This window comes from Catharus ustulatus, chromosome 3 (assembly GCF_009819885.2).
Source record: "Catharus ustulatus isolate bCatUst1 chromosome 3, bCatUst1.pri.v2, whole genome shotgun sequence".
In the NCBI taxonomy this organism is placed as follows: Eukaryota; Metazoa; Chordata; class Aves; order Passeriformes; family Turdidae; genus Catharus; species Catharus ustulatus.
The window spans coordinates 51,450,621-51,471,697 of record NC_046223.1 but is presented as its reverse complement, the minus strand read 5'-3'; the positions used below and the strand labels follow the sequence as shown (position 1 = coordinate 51,471,697).

Genomic DNA, 21,077 nt, shown 5'->3' with positions numbered 1-21,077 from the left:
GGGAGGAGGTCTTAACTGATGTGAAGGAGCAATAAGCCTCTGTTTCAGTGCTGGTAAGGACACAGAGAATCCACTTTTAAAAATTCACTTAAAAAGCATAGTTGCAACATCAGAAATTAAGTCTTATTTTTAAATTGTGTTAATACACTCGAATACTATTTTAGAGGAAAAAGGGAGATGTGTTAGAAGTCATTTGAAAATCTCTACTCAGTTGCGTAGAGCTACATTTCCATAGATCATATCTATACAATCCTGTTCTCATCAGAATAAATTGTTGGTAGAGAGTGGCAATTAGAATATGAAATATAAGTGAAAAACCTGAAGCATTGACTTATATGTTAATTTTTGAACTTATGTACATTAACAGGATATCAAAAGGAGACATGGTGTTTATCTTTCTGTATGCATTCACACCATCGCTTTATAAATGGAAAAAAATCTGCTTCTGTTCATCCTGTGTTGCAAGCTACTCATGGAATAGAAGCCTATCTTTTTGCAGCAGACATCCTAAGCCTCTCCCTTCCGACAGCTATGAAATTCTGAGTAATCCTGATGGGCAGTGTAGCAACAAGCATGCATTTCTTGCTAGTCACTGTAGATTTTAGGCCTTTTCCACATAAATATGTTGCTTAATTTTACAAAAATTAATTCATATGTTTAATTGTACCTCATTTGCATGGATAGAATACTAAGTCTGTGTAAGGTCAAGTACAGGTGTAAGTCTTTGAGTGACTGGGATATAAATAGTCCATACATCTGGCTATTTAGAACACCATTGCTCATGCATGACTATCAGTTGCAGCACAAGTTTTGCATGTGCAAGAGATATAGGGTCACATTTCAAATGCACAGGTTCTTCACCAGTGCAGAACTATTTGTCTACATGCCTCAATATTTTTTTCTCCCTTCACTGCAGGGCAAGTTGACACATTTAATTACTCTTCAGTATTTCTACCCATTAAGTTGTTTGGTTATTTACCTGATCAAGTTTTGCAAAGTACGTTGTAATAGATTTTTTTCTGCCACAAGGGAAGGTGCCTCCAATGGTTATATAAGGCAGGGACCAGCCAACCAGAGCCTTGCCAGTACCCCTCTCTCCTGGCTTTCAACACAGTTGTTATTCCAGCAATGTCTCTCTCTCTCAAGCTGTGCCTGCCAACTCTGTTCAAATGTGTGGTGGTTTCCTGCTGTGGGCAAAGAGCCACCAAGACTGAAGCTGGATTCACGAAACTAATTTCATGGCTAAATGCCGGTTCGTTTGCCCGTAACTCTTCATAGGCAATAAGTGATGGAAGTATGCCAAAAACCAACTTTTTTGGGGAGATGAGGGACGTAGACACCTCTCTGTGCTGGAATATGAAACAGTTTGTTGCCTCAAAGCAATGAAGTTATGTACCAGTAGTATGGGGAATTTAAAAAAAAAAAGGGTGTCACTACCTAATTTTTTTTAAATAATTGCTTCTTTTGTTGTTGTTTTTATTTAATTTTAAATTGGTATTGAGGAAATTTAAATTGGTAGTGAGGAAACTACTTTTATTCCAAGCAAGGATTCATCTGTCTGCTCTTGCAAGGATTAAGTCTGCACCAAATGGGAAACAAAACTCAGCCACATCATTCCTGTCTGCTTGGAATTTACAGTAATGAAAAGAAAGCACCTCAGCCTTTTGCCATGGGGTGTCTGGAAGGCTTGTGTTTTCATCTTACTAACCAGCTCCTTAAGGAGGGCGATTCACATTTCCCCTGGAAGAATTTCTGCAGACAGCAGAGTTGGCCAACAAGGGATGTGACCTCTTCAAAATCTGCCTAGCATTTCATTAAGGAGTAAAGACTAAATCTGGTGGTAAAAGACTGCTTGCTGGAGTAATAAACTAAATAATTTGCACTTATCCATCCCCCTTACTTCACTATCATCAATCAGGTTGAACAGATTAAAATTGAAGGGATAATTTAATTTTTTATGTGTTGTGATGGGTGCAACTGCCTATTTTCTATAGTCAAATAATGAATAAATATGTATTTTAACTATGCAGAGGTGTCCCTTAGTTGATGTGACAGCATATAAGGATAACTATATCTATTCTGTATAAACAGGTAATTATTTATATAAACAAAATTACACACACACACACACACACACACATATATATATATTAAAAATTGAAGCTTCTCTTCTAGTTGGCAGACCTTTTTGCTTTGGTGCTACTCTATAGCCAGCTGTGGGAACTCATTTCTTCCAGGACAAATTCTTAAAACTTAGTGCTCTGCCATGTAGAGGTTACTGAGTTAAGTTTGTTAACTGAGCTAGTTAAGGAGGTGAAAACCAGTTAAGTTGCCTTAACTTTGGACTCTTAAAAGCTCGTATGCAATCCTTCCCAGCAGAGTTAATTAGCTCAGGCATCCAACCAGCAATTTTCACAGCAAACTAACCCAATTATCTCTGCATGATATGATACTGTGTCATGTCTGAGCCCAGAATACGTCTGTCTGCATATGGGAAAAATTAACCTCAGGTTGTGCCACTGAAAATAGCAGTGGGTGCTCTAGGGAGAGGAATAGCTCCCTTCTGCCTTTCATAATACAAATCACATAACTACATAGTGAGTATATTTCTGTAATCTCAATTTTTGTGCTAACTATAATTTTTTGAGTCAAAATCATTAATACTAAAGAGCATGAGGAGCCCAGGGTTCTACCTTTCAGAATGCAGCATAAAGCAAAAGGTTTTTGACATCCTGTTTAGCATTATCAGACAATTTTTTCATGGCCAAGTGCCTTCACTAACTTGATAACAGTTCCAATTTAAGCAGAACAGTTCTGATTTTCTTTCTTGCCCTAGAAGTGCTGATGATCTGCCATTATCTCCTGACAGACTTGGAGATTCAAGGGAAACCTCTGATAACACAGTTCTATTGAAAGCGTGATATTTTCATTACTCGTATTACTGTAGAACTTCAGCTTCTCATTGTACTTATAAATTTATTCTTCTTCTTCTTCCTAAGAAATGAGGAAACACTTATGTCCCCATTTTTCAAAGGACAATATATATGCAGGGTTCAAAGTCTTATCCAATATCATACTCAAGAAAACTGTGATATATTTAGGGTCTTAGCACTTCAGGTCTTCAAAACGCTAAGGTGGGCCCCTGACCAACTTTCTTCTGTCACAGTTACCAAAGTTGTGTTGCTTTAACTGGTATAACATATTGTCCTGGTTTTGACTGGGATGGAGTTAATTTCATTCTTTGTAGCTGATACAGCACTGTGTTTTTAATTTAGTATGAGAAAACTGTTGATAACACACTGATGTTAAAGTTTTGTTCCCTACAGCTTGCTGTAAAGGAATTTTTGGTTTCCTGTACTCTGACTGTGAACAGGGCCACTGAACTTGCCAAAGGAATATTCCATATCATACAGTATCATGATCAGGAAATAAATTTGTGGTTTTTTCTCTGTGTGTGTGTGTGTGTGTGTGTGTGTGTGTGTGTGTGTATGTTGGCTGGGAGCTGCTGATCACTTTGGCCAGCAGCTGGTGAGCAATTGTATTGTGCGTCACTTGTTTCTCTTGGGTTTTATTCCTCTCTTTCTTTTTAATTGCCATTATTATTGTTGTTGTTGTTATTATTATTAGTATAATATTTTATTTTGCTTCTATTATTCAGCTGTTCCTGTCTCAGCCCAGAAGTTTTACTTTATTCTGATTCAGCTCCCGCTGCAGGGGGGAAGAGAGCAAGTGGGTGCATGTTGCTTAGTTGCCAATTGGGATTAAATCATAGCACAGATAAAAGTGTAAAGAGACAAGTACAATATAAAAAATAAGAGGGAGAACATAACTTTCTGTAACGATTTCAGTGCAGATAATTACACTAATACTAAACATATTCTGGTCAGAGCACATAGCTATTATCTTTTGTATCCTCAGGAAACACTGCTAAGTGACCATTAGATTTTGCTGTTTTTTACACTTGAATTATAAATATCCATCACTCTGATGCTGAAAGATGAGGCATTAAGCTGATTCTATGCTCTTAATCTTGGGTTGAATGATATCTAGTCAGTGCCTCGAAAATTACCTATTTTCACTCAAGGCATTGTAAGAATTTCAGCATTTTTTTTTCATCTATTATTTACTGTTTTCTAGCAAGAAGAAGGATTTTTACTGCAAACCTCTCTTCCTCAACCTTTATAGAAAATGAACTTCATACACATAATCCATGTTACCTCAAGGAATGTGGACTCAGTGGCAAGCCTGGCATTACTTCTAAAAAACTTTAGATTTGAAGCTAGTCCAGAACCAGCAGTATAAAGCAGATACAGACATTTTCTGACAAAACCAGCTCCTACTATTTTAGAGTACAGCTCAATAATGTGTAGTTTCAGGTATGAACTGATCTTGCATCAAAGATCCCTGAAGAAACACAGTCAGTACTCCAGGTTCCTATGTTTCTTTACTTACTGGGGTAATTATCCTCTTGCAGTTGCTGGGACTTGCTCTCTAGATTTCTGTCAGCACCGTGTCACTGTTCCATTAAATGACAGCACGACAGTTTCAGCATATTTCAAAGATGGAGCAGCCAAGAAATATGTCCCTCTCTGAAGGCACGCTGTGCTTTGTTCACTGGTCACACCCACAGACATTAATAATGTCAGCTTTGCATTGATCAGTGACAAACTGTGTTACATTCTCTTGGAAATTCAATTGCCTTGTAAAATATGAGGCTGGGCACTGCATGACACATTCAACACAAAGTCTTAGGCCTTTTTGGCTGCACAATTTCTGGTTTCTGCTCTACCCTACAAGCTCAGTATGAAAAGAGAGGTGTCCAGAATGCACACCCTCTGGCTTCACAGCACTACCAGAACCACACAGATTTCTGTGATAAATGGAGACAATGGAGCTTGTCTTCAGTAGTCACTCTCAGAGAGACGGTAGTTTCTACTGTGTTTGTACTTGTTAGTTTCTCTTTCCCACAATTCTTCAGAGTCAGTTCTGGAATATACAAATTGCACTTAGAATAGTTTCAGTTCTGTATATGATTTGGAATACCTTAGGGTGCTAGTGACACTGAAAAATAACAATAGCAGGTGAAATATTTTTTAATACAAGAGACGTAACCTCTGAGAATCAGTTACACCTTTGGCATGTGCTCTTGGAGTAATTTTTACATTCCTAGCTGTTTCCTCACACAACACAGCATATGTTCTCATTCTTGTACATGAATATACTACAAGACGTAGACAGGAACATATGCAATGGAAACAAGATCTCCTTCTTGCTTCTCCTAAAGAATTGTTTGCACTAAGAGGGATGTCAAACTCCCAATTTTGGACTGACATCTTCTAAAAATGCCAAATGAAATGATGAACAAACCCATGCAGAAGGGATTTTTTTTTGCTCCTTCTCCTCTCTCCCATCCCCCATTCTTTCCCCAAATGCATAATAACATTTGCACGAATATAACTTCCTTAGAACTAGAGTATTAGGAGCTCAATTGTATTTACACTGTAGATTATAACTGGCATGATAAAGGATCACAAGTGTATCTTTTTTTGTCAGCTTGTTCCATTAAGGAGTTCTAACCATGGATCATTGATGTAACCGATCATTATGGCCCATTGTGTCAGTTCATCTGTTGGGATCTGTGCACTAGAAGCATGACAGATTTCCTGTGCAGCAATTATAGTCTGTTGTGACAATAGGATTTAATGAATATAAACAACAAACCACATAATCTGTTAATACAGAGCACAGCTATGCACCCAGATGGGAATTAAGTTCCTAGACACTGCCAGTTGCAGTTGAAAAAATTGTGGCTATTTCAATCTTCATGTTATTAAATGCAATGCTCTAATTTACAGTATATATTTATCTCTTCCCTGGCAGGTCAATGGTCTTCAGAATTTAGGGCCTAATCCTGCAAGTGTTCTGTGATTTCATTTTTTTTTCTGAGTAAACATTATGTCTTAGGTTTTTGTACACTTACTGCCTTTCACTGTGATACTAGCCATGCTATTAATGTTGCAGTAATAGCATTGCAGATGAAACAACTACAATGAAATTGGTCACAGAAATTAATGAAACATAGCAGAAGATTTTTGTGTTGTTTCTGAATAATAGGCACTGCAAATAAGTAAAACCATTGACTGAAATTACCCTGAATGATGCGGCTGAAGGTCTGCTCTAGAGATTTTGGATACATGCTTGTGGAATTAATACTGTCCTTAAAAATACAGATTTTCAGCTTTTGAATATGAGTTTTGGACTTCATCTCATCAGAGCTCCCAGTTATAGTGTTGGTACTGCTATATTTTAATCTATGCACATGGACACTTCTGGAATATATGTACTTTGTTTAAATAATTGAAAGTTCATTGCAAAGAATATATTCATGAGGACTACATGTGGATGAGCTATGCAAATGCCACTGTGGATCACCATGGTCATTATCATGTACTTTTAAGAAGAAATTCCCAATTAAACATATTTCCATATCCACACACTTGAATAAAAAAGTGAAGAGATTCTTACCCTTACCTAGCATGCGAACACATTTGGCATTCTGGTCAGGACTATCAAATGAGATTTCTCCGCACCTCTGGGGAAAAAAAGATAGATTTCATTAACGACTCTGTGATGGTACTCCTGTCCTCATCCTCTGATACCTCTTTTTACGTTTTGGAACTAGAGATGTTCAAGACGCATTGTAAAAATGTCAAAGTGAAAGTCTTTGCAAGTAGCCAAAGTTTGAGAAAATAAATGGTTGTTGAAAATGTGCCAGGATGGGTCAGCACTGTACTCCAGGGTGTTCGCTGGGGAAAACTCAAGGTAATGTCTTACTGCCTTTGGATCTGTCTCAAGCTAAGACTGATGTCTGCCCCTATCATCAAGGATGATTGTCTGCCTGTATACTCCCAGTCAAGGAACATCATTAGAGTTATGATCAGAACACAGAAGTGTTAGGTTGTTTTCAAACAAGATATCATTTCTGAGTTTATGCAGACACACCTGTCAGTTTAGCTGCCAGGAGAAATATAATTGGTGTGGCTCATGGGTCTGATCCAGCTTCAATTAAAGACAATCAGCGGACAGATCCTACTAACTTCAGTAGTGGTTTCTTCAGATGCTACATAAAAGATTCAGTTTTGTATCACTACATTCAAAGCTCATGAGAGGGGCTTAAGGAACAGCCTCACATCTTGTAGGTAAAAGTAGTCTCTACTTCCTTATCTATGTACTTATGGTTTTGGTATCCACGGCCAAATAGGAATAAAAGCAGAGTGAGTAAAGTTTGTAAAACTAACTGAGAGCAGTCCATTTCTGTTTCTCTTTCTTTCTCTGTCTTACATACTTTCTCCTTTTCAGCACCTATGGTGAAGTTGTTAGAACTGGGTTTTTTTTGCTTATTTTCTCATTAATGAAGGTGACATTGCAGCAAATATTTAAACCTACAAATCAGGTAAAAAACCTCAGAGCATCAAAGAAGATGAAACACAGCAGCAGTTTCATAAATGAACAACACATTTGAAACTCACTATTGTTAAAAAACTTTTCACCTCCCTCACACTGAAATAAACACAAATAAACAAACAAAAGTCCCACACAGAGTCTTTTCATATATCAGTACATCTAAAAAGAGCAAACAGATGTCTGTATTAACCATCCTAGGTGGGAGCACATACTACAGAAACATTGAAAGAGAAAAACAACACCTTGCATTTCAAAGTTAATTTTATCAATGCTCTTATACCAGCTCCCTGTCAGGAGAAACAGAAACTTGACATTATTCTTCTGAGAATAATGCTAGAATATAGGCATATTTTCACAGAAGTCTTCCAGCTGCTTCTTCTCAAGCAAGCATTCTAAGACAAACACAGATGGTAGAAAACATGTCAAAATTCACTGCCCACCTCACCCCTGGAATTATCGTGCTCTGTGAAAACCTTTGATTATTTTTGATTCAGTACCTCAGAGGTACTGTATGTTCCAGACATATTTATATAAAGATCACATTTAAGGCTGGCAAGTGGTGTCTTACAATGTCTAACAATACTCACCAGTCCCAGAGTTATGAAATTGGGAAAACGGCTAATGTCCCCCAGAGCCAACTAACATCCCACGGGATCCATTGTGATGATGGATGAACTTTGAAAACTTTGCAAGTAAGATTCAGATAACTGTATGCAAGTTCACAGCCTTATCTGAATTCCCTTTATGCCTACAGTCCACAGAAATGGTTGAAAATTACGACACTCAGCCTAGGAGATTTTTCACCACTACCACTGCAGCTGCAAATACCAGGAGAAAGATCTTCTGCAGCAATTTAACTTCCGTTGCTAGTAAAAGTTCATAGGCATGTCAGTGGAATGAAAAATAAACTGTTACCAAGCTGCTCAAAGCATCTGAAAAAGACCTAGTTGGATCCTGGATGTGTAAAATGGCACAGAAACACAGCAGGATCTCACTTTTGCTCATCCAAAGAATAGCAAATGTTAGCAAATGTTTTCCATGAACAAAAAGTGAGGAATGATTTCAGGATTTAATCTTTAGGATTAAACCGGGACTTTACCACAAGTGCTATGAATCCCTTCCACGGCTGGATAAGCTTCCTCTGCCCTTTTCCTGGGCTGGCTTACTTCCTGTTTAGTTTTGTTATGCCTGCTTGTACGTCGTGGTTGGTACTGTGAAATATTGCCAAAGACTAAACTAATTTTCCAAACTAACCTTACAGGAGCTACCCATTCCCTCCTGAAAACATCTAAGTTGGTTATAGAGTCAGTAAAGAATCTATCAGGGAGAAGAAATAGGAATTGATATTAGATGCTGGTTATTCTACTTTTGAATTTCAACCAGTCAGAAAGCAGAGAGAGGAGGAGGAATGACCTTGGACATGCCTGAGATTGGGATATTTTAAATCTCAGTCTGGGCTTCATGGCTGTGCCTAGTATAATATTGGTTGGACTGGCTCTGCCATATGCAAACCTGGATGTGAGGCTGGTGAGTTCACAGAGGCAGTGCTGCTGAAAATAATACTACTAGTGTTCAGTTTCTCTGAAGTGGGAGATCCTTTGCTGTTGAAAAATTTCAAAGGACTGTCATGTTTTGAATTGATCAGATTTAACAAAGAAGTGGGTAAATACAAGTAAAAGTCAACCCTCTGAGTCTTCATTGTATGTTCATCTATTTTGACTATGTATTATAACTACATATTTTGAACTCTGGACTAGACTGTTTTTCTTCTCTTTCTGGAGAAAAGGTAAGCATAGGTGCTTTTGGTTAATAGTATTTTCAGTAATAGAGGCTCATTTCCACATAGACATGCGCCTGCAGTTCATTACACATTTTTTTAATAAATATGAAAAAAAATTTATATTTATATAAGAAGATGAATTTATAAATTATCTACTCTCTACTCCCTTTCTTGAGATCAGATGCATGTCATGATATTGAGCCTGTTACACAAGCTGCAATGTAGTAAACTAGAATGGAACTTACACATCTCCTATGGAAAAGAGACTGAATCATGGAGCAGCTGAAAGTGAAGCTTAAAATAAAACTGAGTGAAAAATGAGAATGGCAACAAAAGGACACGGAATTCAGAAGAAATGTGCCACGAACTCGGTAAGGTAAGTACATTGGATTGCTTGAAACCAGCCTGGATGACACTAATGGCCCAGTACCAGTTGTCAGAATAGGGAAACACTGAAAGGCACAGGCATCATCTTCCACAGAGAAAGGCTCTGTTGGACAAGGGTGCTCTCACGCAAGATGACCAGTGCAAGACACTATGAACAGTGCACAGGGAAATGGGCAGCCATCTGCACAAAGCCCTGTACCAAAACAGTGTAAGTAAAACTTCAACAAAGCAGGGCATAACTAGCAGGCAAAAAGTTCATGCAGAGAATGGGTGGAAAATCGACTCTGTGTGCTCTAACACAGTAATGCATCTCATGTTACTTCCCTGGTATTACGTGATCATTCATAGGCTGGGTTTCCATTTCAAGCATGCCTGGGCTCACACCAGCTGCATTTGAGGATTTGAGATATGTAGCAATAAACAGGGTGTATATACCTCAACCAGAATATGCTCTTAGTTTGTTGGATGGTTTGTTTTCTTTTTTAATGTTGTAGAGAACATTTTGCTTATGGAAAAACTGGTTTGAAGTCATTCTATTCAACTTCTATCCGTATGATAAACTAATGCATTACTCAGTTTAAGGAGGAAGATGCAAATCAAGTAATTGAAATAAATGGGTCTAAACTCTTTTCTATGACAAAACTCAGCAAGTAAACGTCTGAAAGTCTTTTTAATGAAAATTGCAGTAAGTGGTATGTTAATTTTCTACTTATTAAAGGCATATAATTAACACTGATCTAGCATTTAATTATTTTAATCTTGTTAGATTGTGTAGTGTTTAAAAAATATAGTAGGAACTTTTTGGGCATGAAATTTGGATGTGGGTAATTTTTACCTTTTTAAGCTGCAAATAACCAAGTTTTTTAAAGCAAGTTTAAAAGATTATTAGAGTAGGAACCATACTTATAGGCTTCTTCACTCTAATCTGTTTTGTTCTGCTTGTCCTGAGTATAGCGTTCAACACGTGTCTCTTCCAACACTACAATAATAGGGAGGTACAGGATCAGCCAAACATGACAGTAAATATTGCATCATTTCCTTTTCGCAGGAGGTGACAGGGATTATTGTTCCTCCAAACAGAGGAGATGTGTTAACTGCGCATTGATTGAGTGCCAAATATTTATTAAGAATCTATTGATTTATTTTTTTTAAAGTAACCTCCAGTTAGTATGCTTTGCTCTTACCAATAGTAGATGGAAGTAGATTCCACGTAACAGTACAGTTTGGTGAAAGAGCTTTTTCTTTCTTTCTTTCTTTCTTTCTTTCTTTCTTTCTTTCTTTCTTTCTTTCTTTCTTTCTTTCTTTCCTTGAGTAATACATATAATTTCTCATACCTTTAGAAAGCAGAGTTAAAAGATACACCATCTGATTAAAAGAATTTAAGGCAGAGCAAAATGCTTCTATGCTTTTATGAATAAATGGATTATCTCAGAGGCAATTAAAAATGCTAGTTACTCATATTTCTGTTTTCGTATTATGTTCCTATATCCATCATCTATAAAAGGTACTTAAAAAATGTTCTCTAGTATGAAAAAACATCATTCTATTTGCCTAAGGATTATAGATGTAAAATCTGCTAGTGTGAAAAACAATGCTACTTTTTAACTTAGTGCTTTATGCTACTTTTAATGCTTTATGCTAACTTTAATGCTACTTTTAGTTAGCAAACTTCCATAAAAACAAGAGGCCACTCATAAATAGCTGAAATTTAAGGGCAATATTTCAGAAAGAGTCAGACCACACACTTTTCATCTTCAGGCTGCATGCGAGGCCTTTTAAGTTTCACTTGATAAACTAGCAGAGTGTAGGAACTGTAGGATATCCAAGGCATTGTGCTTCCCTTTCTGCCTCTCTTCACCGACAGGGACAAAAGAAAGTATGGGAATTACAAAAGCAGACTGATGTGTGATCTCTCTTACCTGTAGCCTTTCTACTATCACCTCCCCCAAAATAAAAGCCTTGTAATAACATCTGGTAGTGATTAAATCAACTTTTATGCAAAACAAGGAAGTTGCCTACTGATACTCTGTAATTTTGAGATGCACTTAAACGTCAGATACTTCTGAGTTTTGCTGGATTTTTATCCATGGTCTTTGTTGGCCTTAGCAAAGGAAATATAGCCATTGTTTTTGTTTAGAGACATAAGCTTATTTTCTCTGTATCACACTGTATTTTAATTCTAACAGGACCACATTTGATAAATTTTCTCCGAAGAAAATAAATTGAAAGATGTTGCCCCATTCATGTGACCTTGAATTGATGACTCTGCATTCTTCAAGAATTTTACTTAGCCTTTCTTACACAAAAGTGTGTGTATAATGAATGCAACATGAGAATTACATGTATAAATGTATAAATGTATAAACATTCTCATTGGTAGCAAACACTACTAGAATTTTTCAGCTAATGAAATTACCCAAGATCTATAAAAAATTGTGATTTGTTTTATATACTATTTCCCAAGGACTTGTTAACAGTTCCCATAGTGATTATAGCTAAAATCTTATATTTACCTGAAAATTTAGACCTACATTAGGCAAGTCAAGGGTTTCACTAAATTGGGCTGAAAATAACTACACTTCCTTTTAACTGGCATGTACTGTGTGCATGTCCATCCGCTTGCATACTGATGACTGCCTTTAAAATACTATTAGAAGCCAGAATGCTACATTTTTTTGCTATTCAAATTACTACTATTGCATTGCAACTATTATATTGCAGCTGTACTGTATTTCATGGGGAAAGTTTCCAGCTTCCCTATTTAGTATCAGTATTGAGGTGTAGTTAAACTGAAAATTCAGGTTCTCTTAACACCTGGATGATTTTCTGCAGAGTAGCATAGCTATATCTGGGCAGACTTGTTCAGAGAGTTCATCCCTTTCCAAGTTTTCCCAGTGAAAGGGAAGGTTACTCTTCCCTCCATGAAATTAAAACATGTTGGTCAAGTAACCTCTCAACACTGTCACTGTCAATCTCCAGCAGAACTCTGGCACTGCATTTCATTCTGTAATCTACAACGCTGTAGACCCTCAGCTAGTCTGAACAGAAGACACAGCAAACTAAGTAATTGCAACTAAATTCAGCAATAATTTCCAACCACCCATTGCTGCCAGTAGTCAGCATCTTGTTTGTGGGCTAAATAGCCTGAGGTGAACCTTTAAGCAGTTCATTTTATCACAAACCTGTGATTTAATATGGTTAAGAGTGGTTTGAAATGGATTAGTGCTGCTGGAAAATGGATACAGCCATTCAACTGCTTTGTTTTCTTCTCAAGTCTAGGAAGAAAAGAAATTTAACAGGGTGACTTCATTAGGGAGGTGCCAGTAGCCCTGACCCCCATGAGAATGTGTCAGTGTTTCAATATGGCACCCCTACTTTATAGTGTTTATAACAGGGACACTGGGAGCCAAATCCAGAATTACTAAGCAATAACAATGTTGAGTTTTAATAGGCAGTAAGTTACAGTCGAGTGTGCATTAATGGGTGAGGTACAATTTTCAGGCATGCTCTGAAGGGGTGCTATCATCCAAGAAACATTAAAGAGCAGGCCAGTTTTTTACCCTCATGGGATGAATCAGTATTACAATTCATTTTCTAGTTTACATTTAACATCTGTAGATTACCTAATGGATCCTCCCACCACAGAAACAGTTCTAAGTGGGAGGGAAGATGGGAGGAAAACATCAATATTAGGGAAAAGGCAAATATGTTCTCTCTATTTATTGTTGCTGTGATGTGAAACATCAAAGTTCTTTGTACTTAAAACATTTCCTGGACCACATAATTATCTTTCATCCTCTGAATTGTAGAGCTGGGCTGTTCTCCTAGTTGCTTTCCATGGTCACAGCCATTTTAACTTTCCATTTAAACATATAATGGGAAGAAAATATGACATTAATTTGTGAAAATTTAGGTCTCAACTTCAACCACATGTTTTTGTCACATAATTCCTACCAATCTACTGGATCAAAGCCTTGGAAGCGCCAGCTGACACACCACTCTCTCCAATAAGCAAATCAGAGGTCTGTGGGAGAATGGATCTCCTGAAAAGTCTCCTTAGGCTGTTCAGAGCAATGTGGGATGAATTTTGGCACCTGCTTGCTTGTGTGTGCCCACTGCATACCATATAGTTTGCAAACAAAGTGCAGTCTCAGGAAGGATGGGAGGACTGAGTGCCAGGGAGTTGACACGGGCATCTCCCTGACCCCTTCCTGAGCAGCACCAAGCACCAGTGGCCACCTGTTGCTCAAGAGCTGGGCTTTCCTGGTTCCCTAAAACATAGGAATATACTGAGGCTGTCCTATTTCATCCTTTCTAGGGCTTAGTTTTTAAGGAATAGGAGCTAGTGAGAACAACCCCCGCCAAAAGCATACCATACCATACTATACCAACATTTAGGTAATGTGTTCACGAGTCCACCACTTTCACTCACTTTCTGGCATACTTAGGTAACAGAATGGCACTGGACCAAACAAACACGTAGGAGAGAGTTAGAAGTCGTTAAACAAAACTGAACACAAATGTGGAAGGTCTTGTCAAGTTGACAGATTCAGCAGAAGTGAAAATAGAGCGCTTAGAGGCAGAAGGCAGGAAGCTACTTTTCCCTAGTTCCTTGCTTGTGCACCACACAGTGCCTGGGTCTGAAGGTAGTAGGGTCTCAAGGACAGCTGCTAAACGACTGCAGAATTGGCCATCTTGTTAAAAGGGAGCTTTTCCCTTTCTCATTTCTCACTCTCTCTCTTCTTGCTCTTTCCCTAAGGTAACTTTGTCTGGCATCCATAAGGAACTGGGCAAATAAAACTTTGTATGAACAAAGTCCTTTCTGCAACACTTTGAGGCCCCATGATGCCCTAAGGAGACCTGGGCCCCATTGCAAAGAGGACACCACCAAAGGATGGCCACGGGAACCTCTTCGGATTAGCTGTTCAGATGATTTTAATGTGTCACAATATGAATAGTTCATGTTCACAATGTCTCCTGGGTTTATTGCCAACCACTTACAGTTTTACTCACAACTTTGCTCCTGGTTATACTTTTCAAACATTTTGAGCTCTCCTGCTTTGCACCTATTTTTAAGCTCTTTCACCACTATAAGCAATATTAATATATAAGTGCTATCTTCAGTAGTCCTGCAAAATTGGCCTGATAACAAAATGTTGTGGGCACCCATCCAGCATGCTACCAAACATATACTGTAAAAATGGACATCGATTAACACATGCTTCTACAGTCACAGCTATCCATTAGCAGTACTTTATGTACTTATGTGTAATACTCATTGAGAATCTCCCTCACCAAGAGACTCAAGAATTCTCTGGATTCAATCCTGGGCTGTGTGCTCTAGGATATGCTTGGGCAGGGAGGTGGGACCCACTGTGGTGCCTTCCAACCTGAGCCATTCTGTGTTTCTGTGACACTCCTACATCACTGCAGCTTAGAAGAGGAAAACAAACCAAAAAAGATGAGTGACCTTAACACTGAAAACATGGCTTTTATAAAGTCAAGTACAGCCAGCATACAACTATGTTTCTGTGTGCATATGGAGCTAAAAAAACAGCAAGTGTTGTTTTGACAGGAAAAATTTGCATTTCAAAATTGTTAGACATTGTGGAAGAACATCTTCTGTATTAAAAGAAAGTGTCATTGGTACTAATGTCTCTTTCTCAAATTTCAAAGTGGGATTAATAACATCTGGGGCCACACATATGCCATTATATCATCAGGAAATACTTAGATGCTACTGCAGTAATCCCTATGAACATATTTCAGATACAGGGAAATCCACATTATTTTGACACATTAGCTGCTGTTTCCAAGGTTGCAGTCTTTTGGAGCAATGCCAAAAAGACTAATTTTCTCCCTGAAAATAATTCCCAGAAGCAGAGTGTTTTGTTTTGCTTTGTTTTATGTGTGGAAGCATCAGTTTGAAATAGGTGTATTGCTGGCAAGTATTGCACAAAGCTGCTCTTTTCTTTCACTTCTGAACAGATTCTGATTACAATCTCTTAGCCAAGACTACTTCCATGCTTACCCTTGAGAAGGTAAAAGGACAAAGTGCCTGCAAATGTTTCTTTTACTGTGGTAAAAACTCATCATAGGAATTCACACCAGGAATGAAATGCCCAGAAGTTTACACAAGGAATTAATTGCCCAGGTATCTTGCTTCTTCTCTGGCAGTCCCAATGCCTTCCCAAGTGATTTGCATGTTGATTCCCCACACAAAAATTGTACAAGCTTTTCATTCTAAAGAGGCTTATGTTAGACTGCAGAAACAACTAGAATAAAAACCAGCAAAAACACTCAATGGGAACAAAATGTTCCCTGGTCTACACTCAATGTCTTTTAGAGCCATCAATCTCTAGTCTAGAGAAAATAAAGCCATCATAGCTTCATAGCTATCTGTGACTGCTGTCATAATCCTTGTTTTGAGAGCAGGTATTCAAACAAGTCTGAAATTTTATTACAGAGTTCACTTCCATGTGTAATCCAAACAATATCCGGATCATATTGAAGGGTAAGAGACCTCTAAATTCACCCTATTGGAAGCATTTTACCTGCCAGTCTTTGTTTTCTTATGAAGTTTTTATCAATAAGAAACATGAAAGTATTTTACACTTGATTATGAAGAACTTCATTTTGTAGTAGAGAAAAGGTCATGTACCTCACATTTTAACTACAACATACAGTAAAGCATATAATATAAGAAAGGTAATGCTTATTAAAAGAGGCAGAGTACAAATTAATTTCATAGAATGCCTCTATACTAAACTGGCTTTTTTTTGTAATAAAAACAGGAAAAAGGAAATAGTTACTATTCTTTCAGGCTTTGCTAAGAGGCAACAACACCTACTATTTATGGGATTTAAATGAAGGCTAGAGAAGGACTTGGTTGAATGTGGTTCCGTCCCTTCTTCTGGATTTATTCTCTTGAAGAGATGTCTTCCTACTGTTAGTAGTAAACCTCAAGAATTCTGCAAAAGAGGCAAAGACGTGTCTGCTATTGCTCTCTATCCAACCAGACACTGCTTTTCAGGGGGAAAACTGTGAACTGTACTTCATCTGTAGAATTAAGAAATGTTAACCTGTTGTCATGGAAATAATCTTAGATTGCCTTTTGGCCTGGCTTTGCTCATACCTTCCACTCTTACCTGCCAAAGTCAACATGGTGAACATTTTACTGGTGGAGTTTCTATCATATATCCACTACTTGTCTGTACAAAACCAGACAATCTGTTTCATTTTCAGTATTAATCAATTTGATTCTGACTAATACACATGGCATCATTGCTCTTCTGTGTCTGTTACCAATCTTATCACCACAGCTGAGTTTCTTGCAGTGGGTGTATCAAGCAAAGTGACTAATACCTGCCATATATAGTTTATTCTTTAACTGATCCCCCAAAGGAAAAACTGGGTTCATCATCTATAATTTTGTTCTCAAAAGATTTTATTCTTGGATCTATTTGTTTTTGTCTTGTGCTATTTGCATGTGATTGCTATTATGTATTTATGTTAAAGATGGGATTCAAAACAAATTGGTTTTGAATTTTTTCATTTAATTCCCAAATTTTATATGATAGGCTTCAGGAAAAATCATTCTCTCTGTATATTTTCAAACAATTGCTAAGATACTGAACATCTTACCGAGTTATTTCTTTAAATGAAGAAGACTCTGTACCGGTAGAAGTCTGTTTTATAAAACTCCCAAGAATTAACATGTAGATCATATTGACAAATAAGGTGGGGTTTTTTTTGAATCTCACTTGAAGGAATTGAGCTCTACATTTTTAGGTTCATAAAGGAAGAGAGAGAGAAATTTCTAGAGACTTATTTAGCCCACCTGATTAGAGAAAAGCCTGGATGCCTAACTCTTCATCAAACGCATTCAGAAGGATTTAGCTGACTCTCAGTGTAAACACAGGCTGGACATTAAAACCAGCATTAATCCTGAATGTTAGAGGTTGGAACTGCACAGCTGGGAAAATGTTTTCCATGTTGCCACATGACAGTTATGTGGCTGTCAAGGAAGCAGAACTAAGGGAGTTGCAAATGGTCTCACTGGGATGTGGGATATCCAGAATGTTTGGTCATAGAGGGAGGGCAGCATGGACTGTTTAATAACTCTAAATTCACTTCATTTTTGTGAAGGAATTAAAAAGATGTTTTTAATACTGCTATGGCCACCATTATTAGGACTAATTAACCACTAGGGAAGAGTACGAGGTGAATAGCAAGATACAGCTCTGAGGCTCACTAACAGCTGAAGGAAAATACACTGTTTTCTTAGTAAAGAAAAAACCTTTTCTGAAGCTAGGGGTAAATCCTGTTATTTCCTCTCAGCTTTAAAAAATGATAAGGCAGTAAGCAAAATAATATTTCCCATTTTCCTATTCTATATTGTTATATACCTTTGTATATAAAATACAATTCCTATAATGAAGCATAAAAGTACAGTTATAATGTCATGGAGGTAAGGATTGCTGAGTAAATTGTACTTTGTGGGAAGCAGTGGAACATTTCAAAGTTGTGCAGTGCAGTGATTGAGTGCAAGGGGCAGAAGCACTTTGCTTGCCAGAATCTGAAAGCACTTCTTAAAAATTCTCTTTTAAAAACATTTATACATGATTATGGTGTCTTTAGTATTTACATATTGCAGGTCTTTGTCATTCTTAACAAACAAGTCATGGTTTCCCACATATTGCAATATACCTGAGCCATGTGAATCTGATAAAATTGTGCATGTTACAAATGGTACATCCACACAATTTCTACAAGGAAATTACTTCTTTACAGCTTTTAGAAACTTTATTTAAACTTACTTTCCTAGCATTTTCAAAAATTCTTTCAAAACAGATTTTGCGTAATGTGTATCTAATTATCTTTGCTGAATTTATTTTAAAATCTAAAGGTGCTGTTCATTTTATGCTACATGATCTTAAGAATAACTCAGGTGAAAATGCTGTTCAATGCAAACAAGTTTTTGAGTGGAAATGTGCCAGGTTCCAATTAAAGGAGGTTCTGAAGTACCGCCTATTTATATGGAAACACATGAAATTTGCATTTGGATGTAAACTCATGGTGCTCAGGCACATCTGTATTATGGATGCTGAGGCATTTCTCCTATTTGAATGCTGGCAATGAACTGCTGACCTACTGACTGAAGTGACTGCAGCAGTTGTCATGCTGAGCCTGACACAAACCATGTAATGAGTTTTTAACAGATCTCTGCAAGTGAAAAACATTTGGTGTCTCGTGATTTTTTAAATTTTTCTTGTTGTTTTTGTTGTTCTTTCAATTTTTTGTTAGTTTTTATTAACAGTATTATTTGGCATTACCCTTGAGGCAGGCAAAATTTTACAGTTATGTACTATACAGATGGGAAAAGGAGGAAAGGATTGCTTACACAAACTTGCTAAAGGTCACTGAAACAGCAGGGAGTAACATTCCAGTTGCATGTGATTCTGTGTGTTGTTTTTTACATTAACAGTATGACTACATTTATCTTCTTGAGTAATGGCTGACTAAATACAGGAACTAATAGTGCTGACTGATGAGTACTCTCACCTCATAAAGTCAACTGAGCAACTCAGGCCAGAAAAATCAGATTTGAGGGGAGATATTTTGAAAACAAATGTCACAATAGATCAGGAACTCTGTCAAGATTTTATTCTTGAAAGACTCCTGGGTGACTTAAGAGCATGGTTATTAAAAGTCCTGTGCTTGTTGAGCATTTTCTTCCTTATGAACCTGCAGCAAGTAAATCCAGCATTTACAGGTAACATTTTGGTCAGCACAAGAGGCTCTGTTTGACTCTGATCTGCAGAGGGAGTAAAGACCCTGGCTGATACAGCAGTGGTTGTTTATCTAAAGATGACCACACACACCAGCCCCCACAGTGCTCCCTCCCCATCTGAAATCCACTGGATGAGTCCCTGGAGCTTCAACCAGCACCACACATCAACAGCAAAAGGAACTGTGGGGAAAGGGTGAGCACTGCCAGCACTGCAGATCAGATGGTCTATGCTGTATTTCATATTGACACATTCATTTTGCATGAAACTGATTTGATTTGTACAAAAATGTGAATGAGGAATTCCCTTCATGGGGAAACACAGAAAGTTTTATCCTGGTGAAATTTCTGTTTCCAGAAAAATCAGATTTGGCAACAAGACATAAAAATGAAACCAAAGATATTCTAATTTTGAAAACAATTACCAAGCAAGAACTCCTTAAGTTGAAAAAACCTCTAAGTCAAACTAATCTTCCCATGTGGATATACAGTAATCCAAGAGGAGGATAAGAAAGTTATTGTGTGGGTTCTTCAATGTTTTTCTTGTGTTTAATGTGATATTTCACAACTGTCTGGGGCCTCCTTCTTCAGTGCATTGAGAAACATCCATTGCAATATTAGATTCTGTAATGAAAAAAAAATAATATTTTGCCAGAAATGCTGGATTTCTCTAACACAGAAAGTTGGCTACTCAAGTAGCTCAGTTTTCAGCCACGGACAAATTGATCTACAGATGACACGCAGCCCTTTTTGGCCATTGGAAATCATGCTCCAGCCAAGTTAGAAGGTCTACTGACACCTAATGCTACTTAGAAATTCCAGTTTCCACAGACATGGACTGATGTGGACAACACTCAGCATTCCCCATTGTGCAGACAGAAGAGACAGCAGCCATCAACTCAGACCCCAAGCAAGACTCAACATGAACAGAAAGGCAGCTTTCCTCTCTACACCTAACTCTTAAACCACCATCTTTAAACAAAACTACTGTCTTCTATTGTTTTTACCACATATGAGTTAAATAACAGGTCCTGTTCATCACTGAATGTCCACCAAAAATCAAAGACATAACACATCTTTCTGGAGATTACTGTGATAACCCAGCCCCTCATTCAAGGCTCAGTTCACCTCTGTTTAGACATTCTCTGCTTAGCTGCCACTGAGCTCTTGCTGGTGCTCACTAACAACAACATCTCCAAATACGACATGGGCCAGTGTGGTTAGTATTTTGAAGTATGGTGTTACATTCCTTTATGAAAGAAAGCTCTGTCCTAAGTTCACCTCCATTCTCAACATGGAGATTCAACACTGTTTGATCACACATTTATTTTTATCTGGTGACTGTATAGAAGGGATTTAGAAAGCCTATTGTAATAACACAGAAGCCTGGAATAAGATTTAAAAAGTGTCATTCTCATGGAAAGGATGTTAATCCAGTATCAAAAAGTGTTTAGGTTGTGATATCTTTGGAAGTTTACGGATATCACCTTACAATGGTGTGATAGCTATGAGTGGTCTGTCTGAAATTAAACAAAGACGAAATTCAATGTCATCCTGATCCTGCTTATCCTTTACATGTTATATCACACTAAAGCAGGGAATTTCAAAACAGTAAATTGCTATAATCCCAATGGAAAATCAAGGATGGAGAATTTC

General features: G+C 37.6%; 1 protein-coding gene across 2 annotated transcripts in view; it reads right to left on the bottom strand.

Moving 5' to 3' along the window:
• The window catches only part of PDE7B (phosphodiesterase 7B), a 167,135-nt gene that overhangs the window by 105,372 nt on the left and 40,686 nt on the right, over window positions 1-21,077 (bottom strand). Inside the window, exon 2 of one of the 2 annotated variants that reach the window (XM_033054217.1) lies at window positions 6,526-6,592. In XM_033054217.1, the coding sequence (XP_032910108.1) occupies window positions 6,526-6,592 (67 nt within the window). The remainder of the gene's footprint in view (window positions 1-6,525; window positions 6,593-21,077) is intronic. The other variant, XM_033054218.1, reaches the window with a different exon arrangement.